This window comes from Pholis gunnellus (genome assembly GCF_910591455.1).
Source record: "Pholis gunnellus genome assembly, chromosome: 16".
Lineage (NCBI taxonomy): Eukaryota > Metazoa > Chordata > Actinopteri > Perciformes > Pholidae > Pholis > Pholis gunnellus.
The window spans coordinates 11,342,147-11,360,884 of NC_136543.1; the positions used below are offsets into that span (position 1 = coordinate 11,342,147).

The 18,738-nt window shown below is 43.8% G+C and overlaps 1 protein-coding gene across 1 annotated transcript in view; it reads right to left on the bottom strand.

Moving 5' to 3' along the window:
- Window positions 1–11,851, bottom strand: part of kcnq4 (potassium voltage-gated channel subfamily Q member 4) — a 37,740-nt gene extending 25,889 nt beyond the window's left edge. Inside the window, exon 1 of the mRNA XM_079176762.1 lies at window positions 11,495–11,851. Within this exon, the coding sequence (XP_079032888.1) occupies window positions 11,495–11,796 (302 nt within the window). The 5' untranslated portion in view covers window positions 11,797–11,851. The remainder of the gene's footprint in view (window positions 1–11,494) is intronic.
- Between the last annotated feature and the right edge of the window lie 6,887 nt (window positions 11,852–18,738).

The following is an 18,738-nucleotide window of genomic DNA, read 5'->3' on the forward strand; positions in this document are numbered from 1 at the left end:
TTGTAAAACAGTGATTTGATCAAATTTCAGCGTGGACAGAGATCTTTACGAACAAACCCGCAGGTGTAAACGCACATTATTTTCACTCGTAAGCGACATTACAGGACTTGGTCATAGTTCGGTACACGAGCTCTCCTCCTGGATGCGGCAAGCTTTTATCTGGCATTACGCTTGGGACGGCGTTATATGCTGCGGTGATTTGCTAGCCAGTGGGACACACACACACACACAGCTTCCATTCACATGATAGGTATCATGAAGCACTCTATTAGCATTTGTATCACTTTAAAGGTACTGGTATTGGCACTGGCATCATCATTTTTGAAACGATACTTAGCCCTAATCATTACACCCCTACTTGATTGTGCAGTAACAGAATGTCTTCCTTACTGAAGAGAGTGTTAAGAAGAGACAGAGGAAGAGAGAGAGAGGGGGAAAAGATATACAGTATTACGGTAGTAGATGTATAGGTAGAAATAGGAGGAAGGGGGGGTGAAGACAAAAGTAGCAATGAGCACATGGAGTGAGTATCAGTCAGACACAGACAGCGATAATGAAAATGGTGGACAAGAGACAGAAAGAAGTGGTTGAATAATGTATTGGACAGACAAGGGGGACAGTGAGACGAGGAGAGCCAGAATGGAAAAGAGCAAGAGATGAGGTATCGTCTGTGAGGTCTCATCACACACTTGCTGACATTGCTTTAATCTCGGGGCCAAGAGAAGACTACAGGGCCCACCGACACACACACACACACACACACACACACACACACACACACACACACACACACACACACACACACACACACACACACACACACACACACATACTGTCACAGGGTGAACATGGTTGCCGGCATGTGGGAACAGATTTACTGTGTGTTTGTGTGTGTATGGAGCAGCATTAGCAGCTGGGTTTTTTGCAAAGGGAGTAAAAAAAGAAACAATCTAAAAGTCAGGCAGAACTCCTGCATGACTTCATAAGATACAAAAATAGGACAGTTTGATGTGGCAGGTTTATGTTTCTATTTCTATTTTATACTTGGCTGAAATAAATGTAGTATTTTCAACAAAATAAAACATGTTTTGACATCGACTGAAACCTTTTCATCATCAATGACCGTTCCTTGTATTCAACATCTGTTGTAAAAAGTGAGTGTGTTAGTGAGATGTGAGGCCAGAGCTGCAACACAAGCAGCAGTAGATGTAGGGGACATGGGGCACAGGCCTGGAAAGCCTGTTAACTTCATGTAGTGAGCAACCAGGATAAAGATGAAGAGAACAAATGAAGGTAGAGGAACAGAAGGAGAAATAAAAACCAGAAGGAAAGACAAGGTATAAAACAGAGGAACAGATGAAGCTAAGAGACGTTCTGATGTAAATAGACGGAGGAAACAGATCAGAGAAGCAGATTACAGCAGAAGGAACTGAAAAGAAACCGTCACACAGGAATAGAGGAAATGACACCGGCTCAAGAAAAGCAATGGTGCGCATAAGGCCTTCAGAGGAGGAGGAGGACGAGGAGGAGGAGGGGACAGAGCGCAGACAAAAACAATCTCAAAGCGAGAGTAATTATGGCTCCGTCGTTAACATTTGATTATTGTTTATGCTCTGCCCACGATGCAACTGGCCAGGCATTTACACACACACACACAATCTCCATAAACCTACACATGCATGAATGCACACACATTTTGCAAATGTACGCACGCCAATCAAGACCTTACCTGACAGCGTGCACACTCAGCCACATGAGCAATGACATACAGACACACACACACACACACACACACACGTATATGTATACACACATTGCAAAGCGCTTTCTGCAGTCGAAGGCAGACCTTATTAATACGATCCCATATTGTGATTTTGTTTGAGCTCCGTCTCCATGGTGCTGCTTCCTCACATGCTTATAGTGACTGCCGTTATAAATTAAAATGATCTTAACAACACTTAAGATGGGCCTTGCATGCTGGTGCAGCCAGGCAAGCACAACAGGAGAAAGACACAGAGACCGAGGCTATCCCAGGATCTAGAGAGACAAGAGACAGAGACAGACAACAAGCAGAAAGAGCAGGAAGGGAACTGGGAGAGAGAAAGAAAGAACAGGGTTTGCTCCAAACTGCAAGTAAGATGTAAAGCAGGTATATTGAAAAACCTGAGGATACAATCAGGCAACACAAATCAGGTATGCCTGCACAGTCATGCAGCCTCCTCATCCTGAAAACTATATGCAGAGCCCTCACGTGCCGGATGGGGGTAAAGTTACAAACACTGGGACAGAGAATTAAACCCAACACCAGAAGAATAACAAGCCAAAGAGACACAGTGTGATGTACAGAAGTTTGTTTGGACCGAAAACTCGTCAGAGAGACTGGCCAGCCTCTGCGGAGACGTGCACTTTTATATAGCTTTCAAGCTTATATCGTAACGTTTTACAACAGCTTAAATATACAAAGAAAATTGGGGCTGAGCGATGTAACCATATACATATACCAGGGGACCATATTAATGTGTCTACTGTTTGAGGTTTTGCTATAACACCAGTCCCAAAGCTCTCCATTGTGCACGTCTCGGTATATTCGGCCATTGTGGGTAGATCAATGAGCAGGAGTCAGGACTAATTTATGACATTGTAGGATTTTTAAGATGTTTGCGTCAATGTAATGAAGTACATTTTATTTGTCAGGTACTTTATTTGCTGATCTGGCTAAAAGCAGACGGACAATTTCTCAATTGATTTTCCATAAAGTTAACAATACCACAATATATATCATGTAGAAGATATGAAATAACATACATCCTGGTAGAGGAGTTTATCCATATTGCTTATATCACTCCTGCTGACAAAAAATGTGTTGCATTACAACTTTCTTAAACTTGATATTGTCTCTGGAGACTTCTTTAATAACATTTCCAGCGGCTTTTGAATATATTTAAGATTTCTATCCGCGTCCTGCATCGGTAGCTCGACTTGTCACCTTTCGCTTCATCATCACATATCCTTTAGTGCCTCCGAGTCATTGTCATGTAGACCGGTGAATGAGACAAGAAGAAGCGGGCTTTCCCACATATGTATAAACTAACATGGTAATTACTTATCAGCGCCTATACAGTTAGTTTCCACATTATTCAGCATCTGCTTATAATCGGCGGTGTGCAGGTGCAGACACCCACTAGGGTCCGGTCTTAAGTGTGCCGCTGAAAGATAATGGTAAGACTAGAGCTATTGATTTATTTCTGCATGGCCCCCTTTTGGTCTTCGCAGCCGCTGGCGACACACAGTCCCTGCTTCCTCAGTCCTCTTCATCACTCTTACTCACTAACGAACACCTTGATGAACACATACATCCTGCTTACCCTATTCATTCAAGCCCTGATACGTCTTATCATTGAAAATAAAAGTGAACGGTGGACGCGGATCATCTCAACTGATTCTGGATGCTGTAGAAAGTCCTCCTAATGCGTGGATACTGCCCGGGGATGTTTACTGTGCAGATGGTGGCAGTGTGCCCTTTACAGTTCTCTGGAACTGTAAGCTTAAATAGAGGAGCGTTTACAGAGGGTGATGTTAAGTAGTAACCTTCCAATGGCTTGTGACACAATACATTTCCAGTCACAAGGTAGTCAGACTTTACTGGCAGGGCCGTCTTTCGTCGCCCAAGTCCTAAATGTCTTGTTTTACCTAACAGCTGGGCTGCAGGGTTTCGACAGTCCACTGTAACATTGATTTAAAGCAGGACAGTTGCAGCGCAGTCAAGTGTTTCAAGAGAAAGCTCAGAGATCAGCCGGAGAGAGAGGTGCATGATGACATTTTGCAGTTTAAAAAATAGAGGGAAGGTAATGTTGATCAATCAAAACAAATCAGGATTGAACGTGTGCAGTGAAATCTTGTCGGACGATGTCACGCTTTTTTTGCGCTTTGCACCGTTATGTAGCAAACGCACAGATTTTTTCAATTGAGAGGTGTCTAAAGGGAAAGTGTAAAGCAAGGAAGCAACTCAATTTGGTTAGTTTTTGACAGAAAGTGAAGAAAAACTTTCCCTAAAAAAACTGATTGAGTGAGGATACTGACATACAGGTTACATGTTGAGTGAATAAATGGAGCCCGTTGTTTAGTTTAGTCTCTCTTTTGAGAGCTTGTTGGGCAGCTGGTAACATGTTTTAACATTAATGTTTTTTTGCATGTGTATTTGTATTCCTTGTATGGAAATCTGGATTCAACCCGTTTCATTCATCTTGATTGTCAAAGAACATTTCTATTAAATAATGTATTAGTTAGAAACCAACATTTCTGAAAACAGGCTCTGACATTTTGGTGTTGAGAACTTTTAGCATTTCTGTCACAGAAACAAATCATCCCAACCCCAACGTATTGCAGCACAAATGTTTGCAGTAGTTGTTTATTTGTATCCTAAAACTGAAGTTATCTCACCTCCTCAGCATCACTGTGTACACGAAAATGTGTCAGCAGCTAAGAGGAACGTGTAGTTTGAACAAATTTACTAAAATCCCCCACCAACGGTATTTTGTTTGAATGAATGACTGCTGCAAGAAAATGACACAACAATTTGTCAGTATTTGCAGCTCCTGTTGTGCATCTACTTGAGCAGAATCGCCACCTCTGCATAAATCTCCAGATGCTAGCAGTGAGATGTAATAATAAGCTATACAGTGCAAGGGAGCCGGAAGACTGCTTCTGGATTTTTCTGGCAGTGAAAGTAGATCTGATGTTTAGAGGGTCGTGCCTAGTCAAAATAAACTCCTGGCATTTCCCTTTGACCCTCACGAGTGCATGCCACAGTATTCCTGGCCCGCTTCAGTGACAATAACATTACATGAACACAGATTACAGCAGATTAGATGGTGTCAACAACGCTGCTGATCGCCCATCTGCAGGAGAATGAAACAAGACCATTGTCTGTGGCTCAGGGTCTCTGCTGAGTGTGTGTTTTTACATGTGTCACCTTCAGCCTTTTATATTTGTTCTGCACTGTCAAGTAAATAAACAACATCGTGATAATGGTGTGTGTGCATGTCTTTTTCCTGCATGAACGTGAGCAGAGAGAGCAGGACTGGATATTGGGGGGGAAACCTGATGCCTGATCGGCCATCCCAGGACAGACAGTCCCCTCTCCAGGGAGACATATTTTGTCCCGAAAGGAGAAATTAATACACCAACTAACCTCGACTCTCCTCTCTCTCCATCTTACTCCTATTCCCCTCTCCTAACCTTCACATGCACACACAAGTCACTTGCCCTGTTTTAAGCCCTTCCCTCCTTTGCGGGACGACGAGGCCATCAACACTTCCAAAACGGATGTTTTCTTTACCGTTTCTGGACATACCGTACGCTCCTGACATATCCTCCCACATTTTTCTCTCCCCTGTTGGCTTTAAAGAGACTACCTTTCAATCCCCATTAGCAAACATCTGCCCTGCTGCAGTGCCCTTGAGCAAGACACTGGATCCCTTCCAGCTTCGGGGCTGCTGTTGCGGTAAGGGTCAAGCGGAAAGAGAATTTTCCGACAGGGATCGATAGAGTATCACATTATCATGTTTATCCTTCATCCTTAGCAAAATCAAGCTCCCTCCTACTCCTTCCTCCTTCTCCTGTTTGTCCTCTGTGTCACACTTTGGCGTTGGCAGGAAGCAAGCCACTCTATGGAAAAATAAAGCCACAGCAGGGCAGGCAAGGTGGTTAAAGCAGACGTCAGGAACGCGTGACATGATATGAGACATTCAGCTGGACCGTGACAATCACACAGGCCCGGTGTGAAAGTGGGGGAAAGACCCCGAGACATATACAAGACATTCACCTTTTAAACAGCTTTTATATGTTTTATTATGTCCCGGATGAACTGTTGTCCTCACAGGAAGCAGCAGCACCAAGACATCAACACATCTTGACTCAAAAATGACCTTGTGTCTGTATCCAAAATGATGTCTTTAAAATCTCAAGAGCACAGACAAAATCATCTTCTCACTCTGGACTCAATCTCCTTATCAGCTCGACTGGATGTTGGTTCCTCCTTTAGACAAATCAAAGACCAAACATGCTCTATTGAAGAAGAATTAGCAGGGTACTGCACTACTGCTGTGTCCCTAAGACTCTAAATACTTTACTAACTTGTAACTTATGCATGTGACCATTATTACCTATTTATAAATGTTTTATGTTTTAATCCTCCACATTTTCAAGGCATAGCTGACCTTACCTCTCACACACACACACACACACACACACACACACAGAGCCCTTTGAAGAAAAGACATGAGCAGCCAATCAGGAGTGAGAGTAAGAGAGGGAAAGAGATAGAGTGGCAGTGAGGGAGGGGAAGTCAATTAAACAAATGAGAGATTATATTCCCACTCAGGAGGAAAGTGAACGATGGAGGAGAGAGAGAGAGAGTGAGCAAAGGCATTTGTGCCATAAAGGATTCTTAATGGAGCAGAATTTACACAACCTGCTGAGGTGAACAGATAAAAAAAAAAAACAGCCGCGGTAATTGAACAACAAGCATCTAATCTGCAGTCCTGAGCGGGTTAAAACCCCCGCACAATGTGCCGAGTGGCTTCCACCCTTCACCGTTTTATGGTGCCACCTCCCGCTCCACTCCACCTTTCCTTCTTAGTCATCAATAAAAACACATTCATGCGCAGACTGAAAAAGCAAACAAACAACAAAACAAAAAGCTATTTTCGGACGCTACTGAGATCATCAATAATTAAAAAAAACTTCAACACCAAGTGCGTCAGTGGTTCTTCGGAGGACGCCAAAGCGAGGGATTTTAGTGGGTTTTGTGTCGCGTGGTTGAAATCCTGGAAAAGCAGACCAGACTGTTTACATGACCGAGGTGCGAAAGTGGATTAGCTGGCTTAGACCGGGTTCAGAGGGAGGGAAAACTGCAAGGATAGAGGGAGCACATTCAATAAACAAGCTGCCTGGGCCAAATGAGTTTCATAATGTCAAAAAGGCAATTCACCTTTTACGTAAAGCTTGCAAGCTGCATTCTGTGTGCAGCACCGTGAGCACAAAGGATGTGTGAAGAATGAAGCATGGCCATATACAGTAGATATTTCAAACAGTATTTTCGGTAGATCACTCAAACCATCAGTAGAACGGTTATGGGGAGCATTAGGCTGTGAGTCCTGTTGTGGGTATCTCCCTCCACATCTATAAATAATGTGGCTTTAGGCTCAAGCTCTCATAAACAGAAACCATCACTGGTGCGTGTGCCCTACAAGGTTAAAGTGAAGGGATTCCCGCACGTCATGGAGACAGAAGGCTTCATCCGGCAAAGATTCATGAGAAGTTTACTTTGCGAAGCTACTGTTCAGATCAAAGGGACGGAGGAAAAAGAGAAGTCGCTTTCCGCTTCCCTGTCAGATTAATGATAATTTCTTTACAGGCATAAACAACGCGTTATTAAAAGCTGCAACAGATTTTCAAGCATTCAAGTGTTCTCTCGTTCATTCAGTTACTGCAGAGTGATGTGTATTTGTGTAAGTTTACAACCACATGTGCAGCTTGCAAGAAAGTCACCGCAAAGTGGTTTAGTATTGAAGTTGCAAGAGACAAATTTAAAAGAGAATCAACCAAAACCGAAGCAGGCGAAGGAGGCTGAAGATATCCTCACTTCTTGTCCCTGGTTTGGGTAAAGCTCCATGAACACTTGATGCTACGCTTTCTGCACCTTTATTTTGTAACGCAGGTTTCCTTCGAAAAACATCAGAATTAACCATTTTAGCACGTCATCAAAATGCCATATGTTTACGTCCGAGCGACAAAGCCCTCGAAAGCACCATTTTCTCAAAAACTCAATTAGCCTGGCAGGAAGGTCAGAACAGAGCTCTTCGTAAAACAACGACTTGTAAAGACATTTCTCTCCTCCTCACTAATACTGATGCCCGAGGTCAAGTCTAAAAACTCTAAATAATACATGACCGGTATATTTTCAACCTCCTTAGAACCATCAATCACTCTGGCTGATCAGTGCTTCATTTTCCTGTCCGTCCACGTGCACGATTACTGAATATTTCAGGCTGGGGGAACTAAGATGGAGTGTGACAGCCAAGATCAAGGGATGACATGGCTTGTTGGGTTTCCACAGTACTAGCAATAGTTGGCACAATGCAGTGGGACCTGGTCGGGGACTGGTAGTCTGGTACACTGGAGTTCCACGGCCCCAAAGGACCTGCTGCCGGGATGAATTATTACGGGCAAAAGCAGGGGGCCTCATGTGATGGTCTATATGTGGCACTGCCAATGGTGGAAATGGGTTAGAGGTCAAAGGTGAGGGGAAACACTGAAACCGATCCCTCTGAATGTAGTCGCTCACAGGGAAGGTTTGCCCACAGACGCACAGATGAGAGGACCAACAGTAAAGCTGCAACAATTAGCTGATTAATCAATTAGCGCACAAATCTGATGAGCAATCCTTAATTTAAAGTAAAGGTGAAGAGAAAATTCCAATCATTCTCTGGTTCTTGTCTCTGTTTTATGTCTTTGCAGACTTCATATCTTTGGGTTTTAAACTGATAGTCGGACAAAAGAAAGTATTTGATAAAGCACCCTTTCCTCTGGGACATTGTGATTATTACTATTTCCACAGTTTTTGTACACTAAACAATGAATAAAGAAAATAATGTGACAATAAATTGGGAAAATAATCATTAGTGGCAGTCCTTACCAACAGCTCCTCAGAAATCCACACAGATAGTGTTGACACATCGAGAACAATACAATGAGGTATGTGTCCCAACTTTAGAGATCCAAGCTTTTATGGCCAACAGACCAACCCTCCTGCTGCTGATGTTGTAGTTTTACAGCAGGTGTAACAAAAAGAAGCGATTCAAAGGTGACAAAGAGTTATTTTACTGTGAGTGAGCGAAGGGACCATAACAACCCAAGCGGCACTTAACATTTAACGCACCATTTGAACCAGAGCCTCGGCAAACGCAAGAACCTGCACTGTCGTCTAAGCAACGGATCGGGTTGGTGAAAAGAGGAATTCTCATTCACAGAGGTTTCCAGGAACACTGTTGTGTCTTTTAACAAGTTACCGCAACCTTAGAATTCCTCCATCCCTTTCTTTCTTAGTTTTTTAGTTGAGTCTGTTCATCTAATTAATGCCAAGTTTCCAGGAAAGGAGGGGAGAGGAGAGGAAATGAGAGGAGCGGAGAAACTGAATTAGCATACAGCTGTTACACTTGCAGGAGCAAGTGCTCGATGAAGTGTCTCTTCCACAGCAGCCAGTTGAAATACAGATATAAAACAGTTTACAATAATGCAACCTGAGCCGTTTTAGAGGGCAGGATGTTAAAGTTACGCAAGATCTTTATCTAGAGCGGAAATCTGTCTCGATGAGGATGCATCTTGTGTGCAGCTGTGACAGAAACAAGGAGGGGTGAGGAGTGTGGTGGGACCTGAGTGGGTGCCCGTGGAGAGACATTACAGTGGAGAGCTACCCCCTTTCCCCGTTCCCGCTCCAACACACACACCTGTGACGAGAGGCTCTCTGGAGGCAACGCATCTGTTTCAGCGTCCCCCATTACAATGCAGGACTAATTAAAGGTTCGGTGGAAGTTAGCAAAGCGCCCTACACACAGCGGTGTACGGCTTGATTTAATTACAATAGATCAACGCCGCCTTAATTGAGCTTCATCGTACAATTAATTTTCCCCCCACACATGGTACAGCTCTCAGCACGGCGAGCGCCTCACATGTAATTAATCAAAACAAGTGCACAGCTCAGGATGATCCTGTATCATGGGAATGATGCACTCTGCTAGACATATGTGCACTCGACACACGTCATGTCGAAGTGGAAGGATTTTGGAAATGCAGGGTACGGTTTTAGTCGCAGGTACATTTCGCAATCTGTTAAGACGGCAACATCAAACAGGACATCACAGAGGCGGCTCTCTTCCAAAGTCAGTACAGCTCCGTCTTTGAGGCCGTGGCATCTGAAACATGATCTGGGCAACTCTGAAGGGCCTGGCCTGCCTCTCTGACAGAGAAATAACAATAATGGCATGTCGGCCATCCACTCCGACACCCAGTAACATCAGGGAGAATGTCACCCGCAACTACCCTGCAAAGGCCATGGCTCTTAATGAGAAACACAAACACACAAACATGTTACTTCTGTTGTGTGTGCAGAGACATGTTTGCAGTCCCATGGGAACGGAAAAGGCAGAAACAAACAAGAGAGAAGTGAAAGAGCTGAAGGGCAGCGCGAGACTAGCCTTTGCTGATCTGCACTCACTAATGCGCCAACGTTATATGACGAGAACACGTATGAGATGTTCTGCAGTGGGCTTTCCCTGTTATAAACACATGATGGCATTGGCAGGAAGACTGCTGCTCTTTTCTAAACAATGACGGTGAAAGCACGGCCCGGTCCAAAAGAGCTCCCACACATAATGTTCTGTCCACTATATGAACTTAGAAAACTGGAAATAATCACGGAGTGAACTTTGACTTTTTTCAACACATACCAAGTGTTTCGATAAAGTTATTAAAGAGGTTATATTTAAATCTGACACAGGTGCACATTCAACCAAATGACAATTCAGAAGAGTTTGGTTTGGACTAATACGTGCTGCGTGTTATTCCTGGGCTGTTGGGAACAGCCATACCAGTGAGCTCACACTTTTCCAGTGTTTACATGTTGTATACATTATAGAGCATATGGCACACACGGGTACTTTAAATGGTAAATGGACTGTACTTGTTTTGCGGTTTTCTAGGCTTCCGACCACTCGAAGCGCTTTAACACTACATGTCATTCACACCCATTCATTCACTGATGGCAGGGGCTACCATGCAAGGTGCCACCTGCCCATCAGGACTAACTAACATTCATATCCATTCAGACACAGCTACGGGAGCAACTTGGGGTTAAGCGTCAGTGACAGAATACTTTCTACAGTTGTTTCAGTTGCATGTTTAGTGCAAGATTATTCTTCAAATGGTAAAAAAGCTGTCAGGTAATTATTCATTCAGAATTAATTGAAGAATTGTTTTTACTACTACATTATTTACTTCACCTGTACATAAAAATGCTGCAACAAAAAAGTTCCGTCTCAATAAAGTTTTTAACCTCACTCACAATGAGAACACTGTTATTTTTCACTTTCAAATTCAGTTTATCCAGGTTCCTCCTGATGATTTAATCAGACACAGAAGAGGGGAATTAAACAGGAGACCCCGTGTTGTGATGATGAATGACATGTAACTGTGCTAACTGCCGCATAAGCAACTCTGCCTGGTTAATTGGTAAATACATCAAATGACTGCTGGCGTACACTGATCAAAACACATGATTGGAAACTAGTTTAATGTCGCTTATCTCGCAGCACGTGGCTTCGCTCACTGACTGTATTCATCTTTATAAAGTTTTTAGCTGATAAAAAGCCAAATGTTTGACATGCGCTTCATTTGGTCACTCACCAATAAAAACAGACGAAGAGGGCACACTTACATGAACGCATGGTAGATGAAAGCCCATCCTCTTGGTCTTTCCAGCACGTTGTACATGCAGTTTTGCAACTTTCTGTAGCTTTTGTTTGAAGCGGGGGAGTTAGCCCGGAGTCCAGGCCGCCCGGGCAGCGGGGTGCCCAGCAGACCCGTGCGGTGAGACGCGTGTCCGCGCTCCGGGCTGGACGGTTCGCTTCTCTCCGTGTGAACAGCGGCGAGAGCCACAAACTCTACCCGCCTGTCGTCGTTCGAAGCCGGGGGCACGAGCATTCTGATGCCGCCGTTTTTTGACGGACTTTCTGACATCCTCAGCTTGGCACGATTAAACTATCCGGTAGGATTTGACACTTTTCACTGGATCATCCGCAGGAGCGCAGAGCAAAGTTTTGACCAAGTCATAGTCCGGTTTGCCTTTCCTATAAAGTGGACTAAAACTACTCTGCTGGTCAAAACACATGAGTGAATGCCATCCCCTGCTGTCTCGGTTTAATTACTTCAGATTTAAAAGTTATCTGTCAATCAAGTCACGGTTGCAAAAGAACAGATGCATATTACTTAAACAAGTGCGTCGCACTAAAACGTGACCTTCAGCGACCATTGTTAAAGTCAATGTGAGAGGTAATCAGCGGGATGCAGACGAGTAATTAGGCATGCACTAATTCCGAGAACAGAGTGAAAGACCTGTCACCCCTTTGCAGAAGTAGCCCAAACTGAACTAAATCAAGTAACGCGTATTACCATAAATACACTTGGAACGTGCAGTCATAAATCACTAAAAAAAGCCACAGAGCAGGTGAGCGCAATGCTCATGCGGTGAATCGGTGTCCGTCAAAACCAACTGTGTCCAAGTCTTTCCGTAAGTTGGTCTGAGCTGTTCTTGGTAGTTTGAATTGTCAGAGCAAGACTCGCCCAGTCGCTAATACATCAGCCTGCTCTCCCGTTCTGGTGCGTCTCTCTGGTCCAGCGCTCGTGCGCTCCGGCAGGCGGGGTGGAGCGCGCAGAAGTGAAGACCATCAGCACGATGTCAAGAAATCGCAGAGGACCAACTCTAAAAACTCTGTTGAAAAGGACAAATAAACGCTTGCCGGTGTACGCATGTGGTTTGTAAACGCTTACAGAGATGAAAACTCTCTCTCACTCTCTGGTGAGTTAAGGTTCAGAAACAGAAGCGAGAAGCGAGGACGTGATGGGTACAAGCATGGGAGGCACGCAGTGACGGGGAGAGGATGGCCGGACGGTGGTTTTCTTGTTCCCAGAAGAATGAGGTTTCTGATAGAACTGATAACTATCATAAGAACTGCTGCTTGTGCATATACGTAAATGCTTAAATTACAAATGATCTGGGGAGGATCCAAGCGCCTCAGCTACCTTCTTTAATATTTCCAAAACATACTTTTTAAGGGTCAAGGATTTTAGGAACAAAAGTTTATTTTGTGAAATGGAAATGTCAGAAATGTGTTCATTGTGGGAGGGGGCTCGATGCCACGGCTACATTCTTTTGGGAAAGCAGAGACAGGTGCAGGGGGGGACACAGCGACAGCGACCTCAGTGGACGGAGATTTCTAAATCTATGACTGTGACACACACAGAGGCTTGTGGTTATGACACAAATACGAGCGTTATGGAGCACTGTGCCCATGCAGAGAGATCACCTGTCAAGAGGGCCTCCGAGGAATGCATTGTTGAGGTGGTCCTCCCCCCCAAAACTCCTGCTGGCCTCAGTGTATCATCTGACCACCAAAACTGACATCAGCAAATGCCAAATAATAATTCACAATTATGCACGTCTTTGAGCCAATGTCTCTTTTCAGATAAAAACAGACGCACTCAGTTACTGAAAGTGTAAATTCCTGTTGAGGACAAGAAATGAGGAGTTCAGAGGAACAAACCTGCTCTCTTTTTCCAGCACCTCGTCACTCACATCTCCGGTCCCCGCACTCGAGTGACTCATTACTCAATAATATCACTGTCTTGATATTTAAGAAGAATATATGAAAGTAATTGCTGAATATAAATACACATTATTGCATGCGTCAAACAGAGAAACTGACCCATCACAGACATGTGTTCAGCGTTAATGTTCTACCGTGTTACACAACAACATGGAAGGTCACTCGTGCTAACTATGTGCGTTCATGGTGGCTGCTGCTGCTTATGGATCATGCCGGTCTGTGGAATGGCGAGGGGGAAGAATGCAGCTGGAGTCTCTCACAAGTCACTAACCTACACATTATTCCCAGGGCCCGCTCCCATTACATAACTTAACATCACTAATCCTCAACTCTTTACTTAGAGTCACACATATTGACTGATGGACTCGCTGGTGCCTATAAAATGGAATCAACTGTTGACAGCTGTACTTCTAACAGCAATGGTTTGATACGTTTTTTTTCAGACTGGTTAACATGACAAATCAGTCTGAAATGTGAGGTGACATTTTACAAATGGATCTTCTGTATTGAAAGTATATAACCATGTTATCTGTTGTTTTGTTTGTTTGTATATAAAAACACAATATTTGAGCAGACCTCAGCTGCAACTACTATTTATTTGCATTACATAGATAGAAGATTTCAATAAGAGTCAATAGGATACTTCAATGTCATTGATCCAACGTAACGAAATTCAAGGGTCAAAATGTCCGCCCGAAGTGAAAATTGCCCTTTAGAATTTCTCAGAGCTCAAGATGACGTCTTAAAAATGTCTTGTTTTATCAGACCAACAGTCCAAAACACAAAGATGCTCAATTTACCGCGACATAAAACAGATAAAAGCAATAAATCCTCACATTTGAGAAGCTGGAACCACAGAATGTCATTTTATGAAAATGGTAACAAATCAATTAATTGTATAATTGTTTCAGTTTACTAGACTTGACTACCAATTAGGGAAGCAGAGTATGCTAAAGTCCTGAGTGCCAATTGCATAAATAAATAACCAATTTTAAAGGCACAATACATCAAATAAAGGCTAACAAGTGTCACCCCATCATGGTTCCAGACCTCTGAATTGCTTCTCAGATCCCTGATTATTTTAAACAGCAAAATGACAATTCAGTCCAATTATCAGGAGAACGCCAAAAGTGAAGTGACAACAATCGAACTAGCTAAACTTATTTGTTTGTTCTGGATGACAACTGAATCAACCTGACTCAAGTTCTGGTGCTGCTAAGAGATTTATTTCAGGGGTGTTAGGAAATACAGGAGTGAAACCATCTTGTATTTTGGATTATGATCAGTTGAAAAGCACATAAACTGCTGATATTGAATCTATAAATGAAATTCTTGACTTATCAGTGAATTAAGGTTTAATTTATATGCTGAAAAAATGAAGGACGGGGCCTTTAAGCAAAGGTGAAATTCACACCTACATGTGTAAACAAAGGTTTTCTACCTAGAATTGTAATGTAAATGACAGAAAGATAAGGGACAGGGGATCTAATTTGAGAAGGTCATCTAATAGTAGAGTCTTGTGGAGCCTAACCACCCAGTGATGAAAGAAGGAGGTCCTAACTAAACATCAACACAACGGCATCCTGTACTGGGAATCTCCCGCTACAGCTCCCTCTCCCTCAGCGTGGTTTCCTCTCCTCCTCTAAGCAGTCCAAACCAGGCCAGGGGGGCGACGGAGGAGGAAGGTGGCGACGGACAGGCCGGCCCTGCTCTTACCCTCAGGGATTTACATCAAAGCTCCACCGAGGCAAAAACCATGCGCCCCCTCTTTCTATTACAGTACCAGCCCTGCTGCAGTGTTGCTTTCACCCAGTAATCAACACTCGGGGCTGGGCAGAGTATCCAACGTGGCCTTTGGGATAACGGCCGCCCAGTGACAACACACAACAGCTGAGCAAGGTCAGACTGTAAAATGTGAATGGGGAACGGGTGGCTGGATGTACAAACGTATACAACCAGACCATAAGGAAGGGCGCAAACTCTCATATACACAGATTTGATGGGAGTCAGGGTGGAATCACAGTCGGGGATGACCCAGGGCGGACTACAGGGGCCCAGTGTTAGCAGTGTTCCTTTCACGCCCACCTTTTTCCCCTCGCTGTTGTTTTTCCACTGCACTTCTCACTCCGAGCATTCGCTCACGCCCCAAAGAGCCAAGCTGAGCTACGGGAGTCGACAGCCACTCAGGGAATCTATGGGAACTTCAAAAATACTCGCATCAGCAATTGTGAGCTACACATAGTACGGTACAAACTCGCCGCGTCCGACCCCACCGACCTTTTGTTTCCGCTGTGCACTTGGACGTTTATTTACACCACTTAATGGCTTTCCCAGACCACACTCTTGTTTGCTTTTATTTAATCTTCTTTCGATCAGTTTCCTCTCCTTTAACAGATTTTCTACATGGAAAACATCGGCGGGACGAAGAGAGGAGGACTGAATTGTTGATATCGTGTCTGTTGTGTTGGGTTTATGTTGTTGTGATACGTCTGGTTATAGTCTCAGGAGAGATGAAATGATGACATTGTGTCAAACAGTGCTGCACTTGGAGCAAGAACCCCCCCCCCCCCCCGTAAAAATGTCAACTGACATGAGGCAGTGTTCCTGCGTTAATCAACCTGCCATTCTGCTTCATGAATATATTAAGTGTTAACCACCACATCCAGTGAGTGAGTCAGGAAATTACACTAGTTCCCTCAGTGGCCCATTCATGACCAGTCAAAGGATCCTTTGTAACTTACTACCACTCTGAGGGCTTTTACAGCAGTGACAGAGCATGCTCAGAGCACGCAGCGTGTTGTTAAAGTAACTGCAGGTTAGACACTACCTCACTTCTGTCAGGCAACAATAGTAACCCACACAACCCTGAGCTATAAAAAGAGAGAGCCAACACGCACGCGCAGCAGTATTGTTACAACCGGGTTGATTTCAAAAGATTCAGGGTTCAGATGACCTAAGAGGTCAAGGTCTACAGGGTGAAAAGATCCGTCTATGGAGTGAGGCTAGATTATTGTAATAGATCTGAAGCCAACAGAAGAGAGAATACGAAAGAGTTCAGAGACGAAAGTTACTCAACTCCTACGGTGCGAGTCCTCCTGAAGGATTGAGTTGGGGCGGCTTTTGCTTTATGAACACAGTGTTTCTTAATTGTTCCGAATGATTCAGGCTGTGGTGTATTAAGAAGGCCACGGTTCACCTTCAAGGCTCCATGTCAGCAGCTGTTTTATCATTTATCATTGTGCAGATAATATAGTTTTGTTTTTAAAATCAAGTCAGACTGAATACGTGGACATAGAGTCAGTCCTTTTTAGTCGAGAATCAAACTATTTAATAACCGCGTAGACAAACTTCAAGGATTTTGATTTGATTGAAGGAATTCATGTTTTCTCTCGAATTCATTGCACTAATTGATACACTCGTGCATCTACATCACCGGTCTGTTGCTGCTCCTTGTGAAGGGAGACGCACACTAAGAGGATTTCGCTGCGTGGATCACTGGACATTACTCTTACACAACGCTGAAATGCCAGGACCTGGGAAAAGCTTGCATCGCGGTATGACGGTGATTAAAAGAAACTCTCCCGACACCTCGGCAAGGCAGAAAAGTGGATCAAACGCAAAGTGGACGTCCACTCCTGTTAGGGGGGGTCGTCTGTGACTCGGCGTTGTGGCCCAATCACAAGGTCCAGACTGCAGCCAAGGCAGTCAGCCCTAATTCACCTCGCCACGGCTGCCTTGATCTGACCAGACGAGCCGGCCAAGAAAAATACCACCAGACAATCCTATTCACGCTCGACTTAAGCTCGAACATTCTCACAATCCTCGCCGCTCTGATTAGAAAGAGCCGAGCATGAGTCTGCACTCATTAGTGCTGTTATTGTTCAGTGATTAAGTCGATTAGGAAAGGGCCCTCTGGTTTGCTTGTGGCTCCGACTACTGTGGCTTAACCAGAGAATTGAGGAGTTGGCGGGCACAGTGAGTGTGTGTGTGTAGAGGGGGAAAATACCTTCAAAAGTGATACTAGCAACTTTTGAGCTGACACATCGTTAAATGTGAGATTTTACACGGTGTTAAGTGGGACATCATGATCCCCCTGCCTATCTTATTTTCTGCTTCACCAGAACTACTTCTACTTTTAAGATTTAGGTCGGATAAGGAATGCAGTCTGATCTCGCAGGAGCTGAGCAGTCTCCAGCCCAATAACTCGTGACTCTATTGTTAACCGCTTGTCCTTTGCAGCACATGAAGCTTTCCCTGCACTCGAGGGCGGCGGCGGTGGCGGTGTTCATATAGTTTAGCGATTGGTGGTTTGGGTGCAACGTGGGCACATATTGATTGCACATCTGTGCTAGTGGCTATGCTTCTTAAACAATGCTCTTGGAGAAAAATTGTTAACCCCTTGTTCGGCAATAAATCAGGCGCCCTAACACGGGATATCAGAGGCATTTACGGTTTGTTAGATCAGTGCTGCCCTCTTATGGCCTTTTGGTGAAACAACACAAGCCTCACACTAACACCACCAATATTTTCTTCAACATTTAAAATACTTTTTGTACCTATTTAGATACTTGTTACGATAAAAGCAACAATTAATTGACTCTTGTGAGGGTTGTGTCTACCTGGAAACACAGTAGGATGCTGACTGGTTGGTTCTTATCTCTTGGTGTGCTGTTGCATTTCTCTCCTGTCTCTCTGTCTACAGTCCACACACTAGTACAGTGCTTAACTCACCTAAAATAAAACAAATACAAACAAAGATTAGTACTCGAGGACAGACACTCAGAAAAACAGGACTCTTAGACAAGTTATGTTTTTTTATTTTTTTCTCACAAACAAAGTTTGTTTACAAAAAGGAACATCAAAAATAAAAATTGTACCTATCTATTGCATGTCATGCTGGCAGTTTGAACTACATGCAAAAACAACAATAATAAGAACATTGACAATAATCATTACTGTACAAAAAATGAGCGGGAGGATACGAGGCCAAACATTATCTCAAAACCAAAAGAAAAACAATTTTATTTAAAAAAGGGAGTTCTATGAAAAGGCTTTGTTTTTGCTCCAGATGTTTTGAACATGAGACTTAAACCAGAGCACAAGACTCAAAAGCCACCCGGGTAGAGAGGGTTGAGTGAAGCTGCATAGAGGCAGAGACGAGCTTCGCTGCTCTGGAGACAGAGTGAATGAAAGGAACAACATGGAAGAGTAAAGACGATCGTCACACACACACACAGTTAACCTCTACAGTCTGAAGTCCCTTACAACATAAAGTCATGCTCCATCGACAATGTGG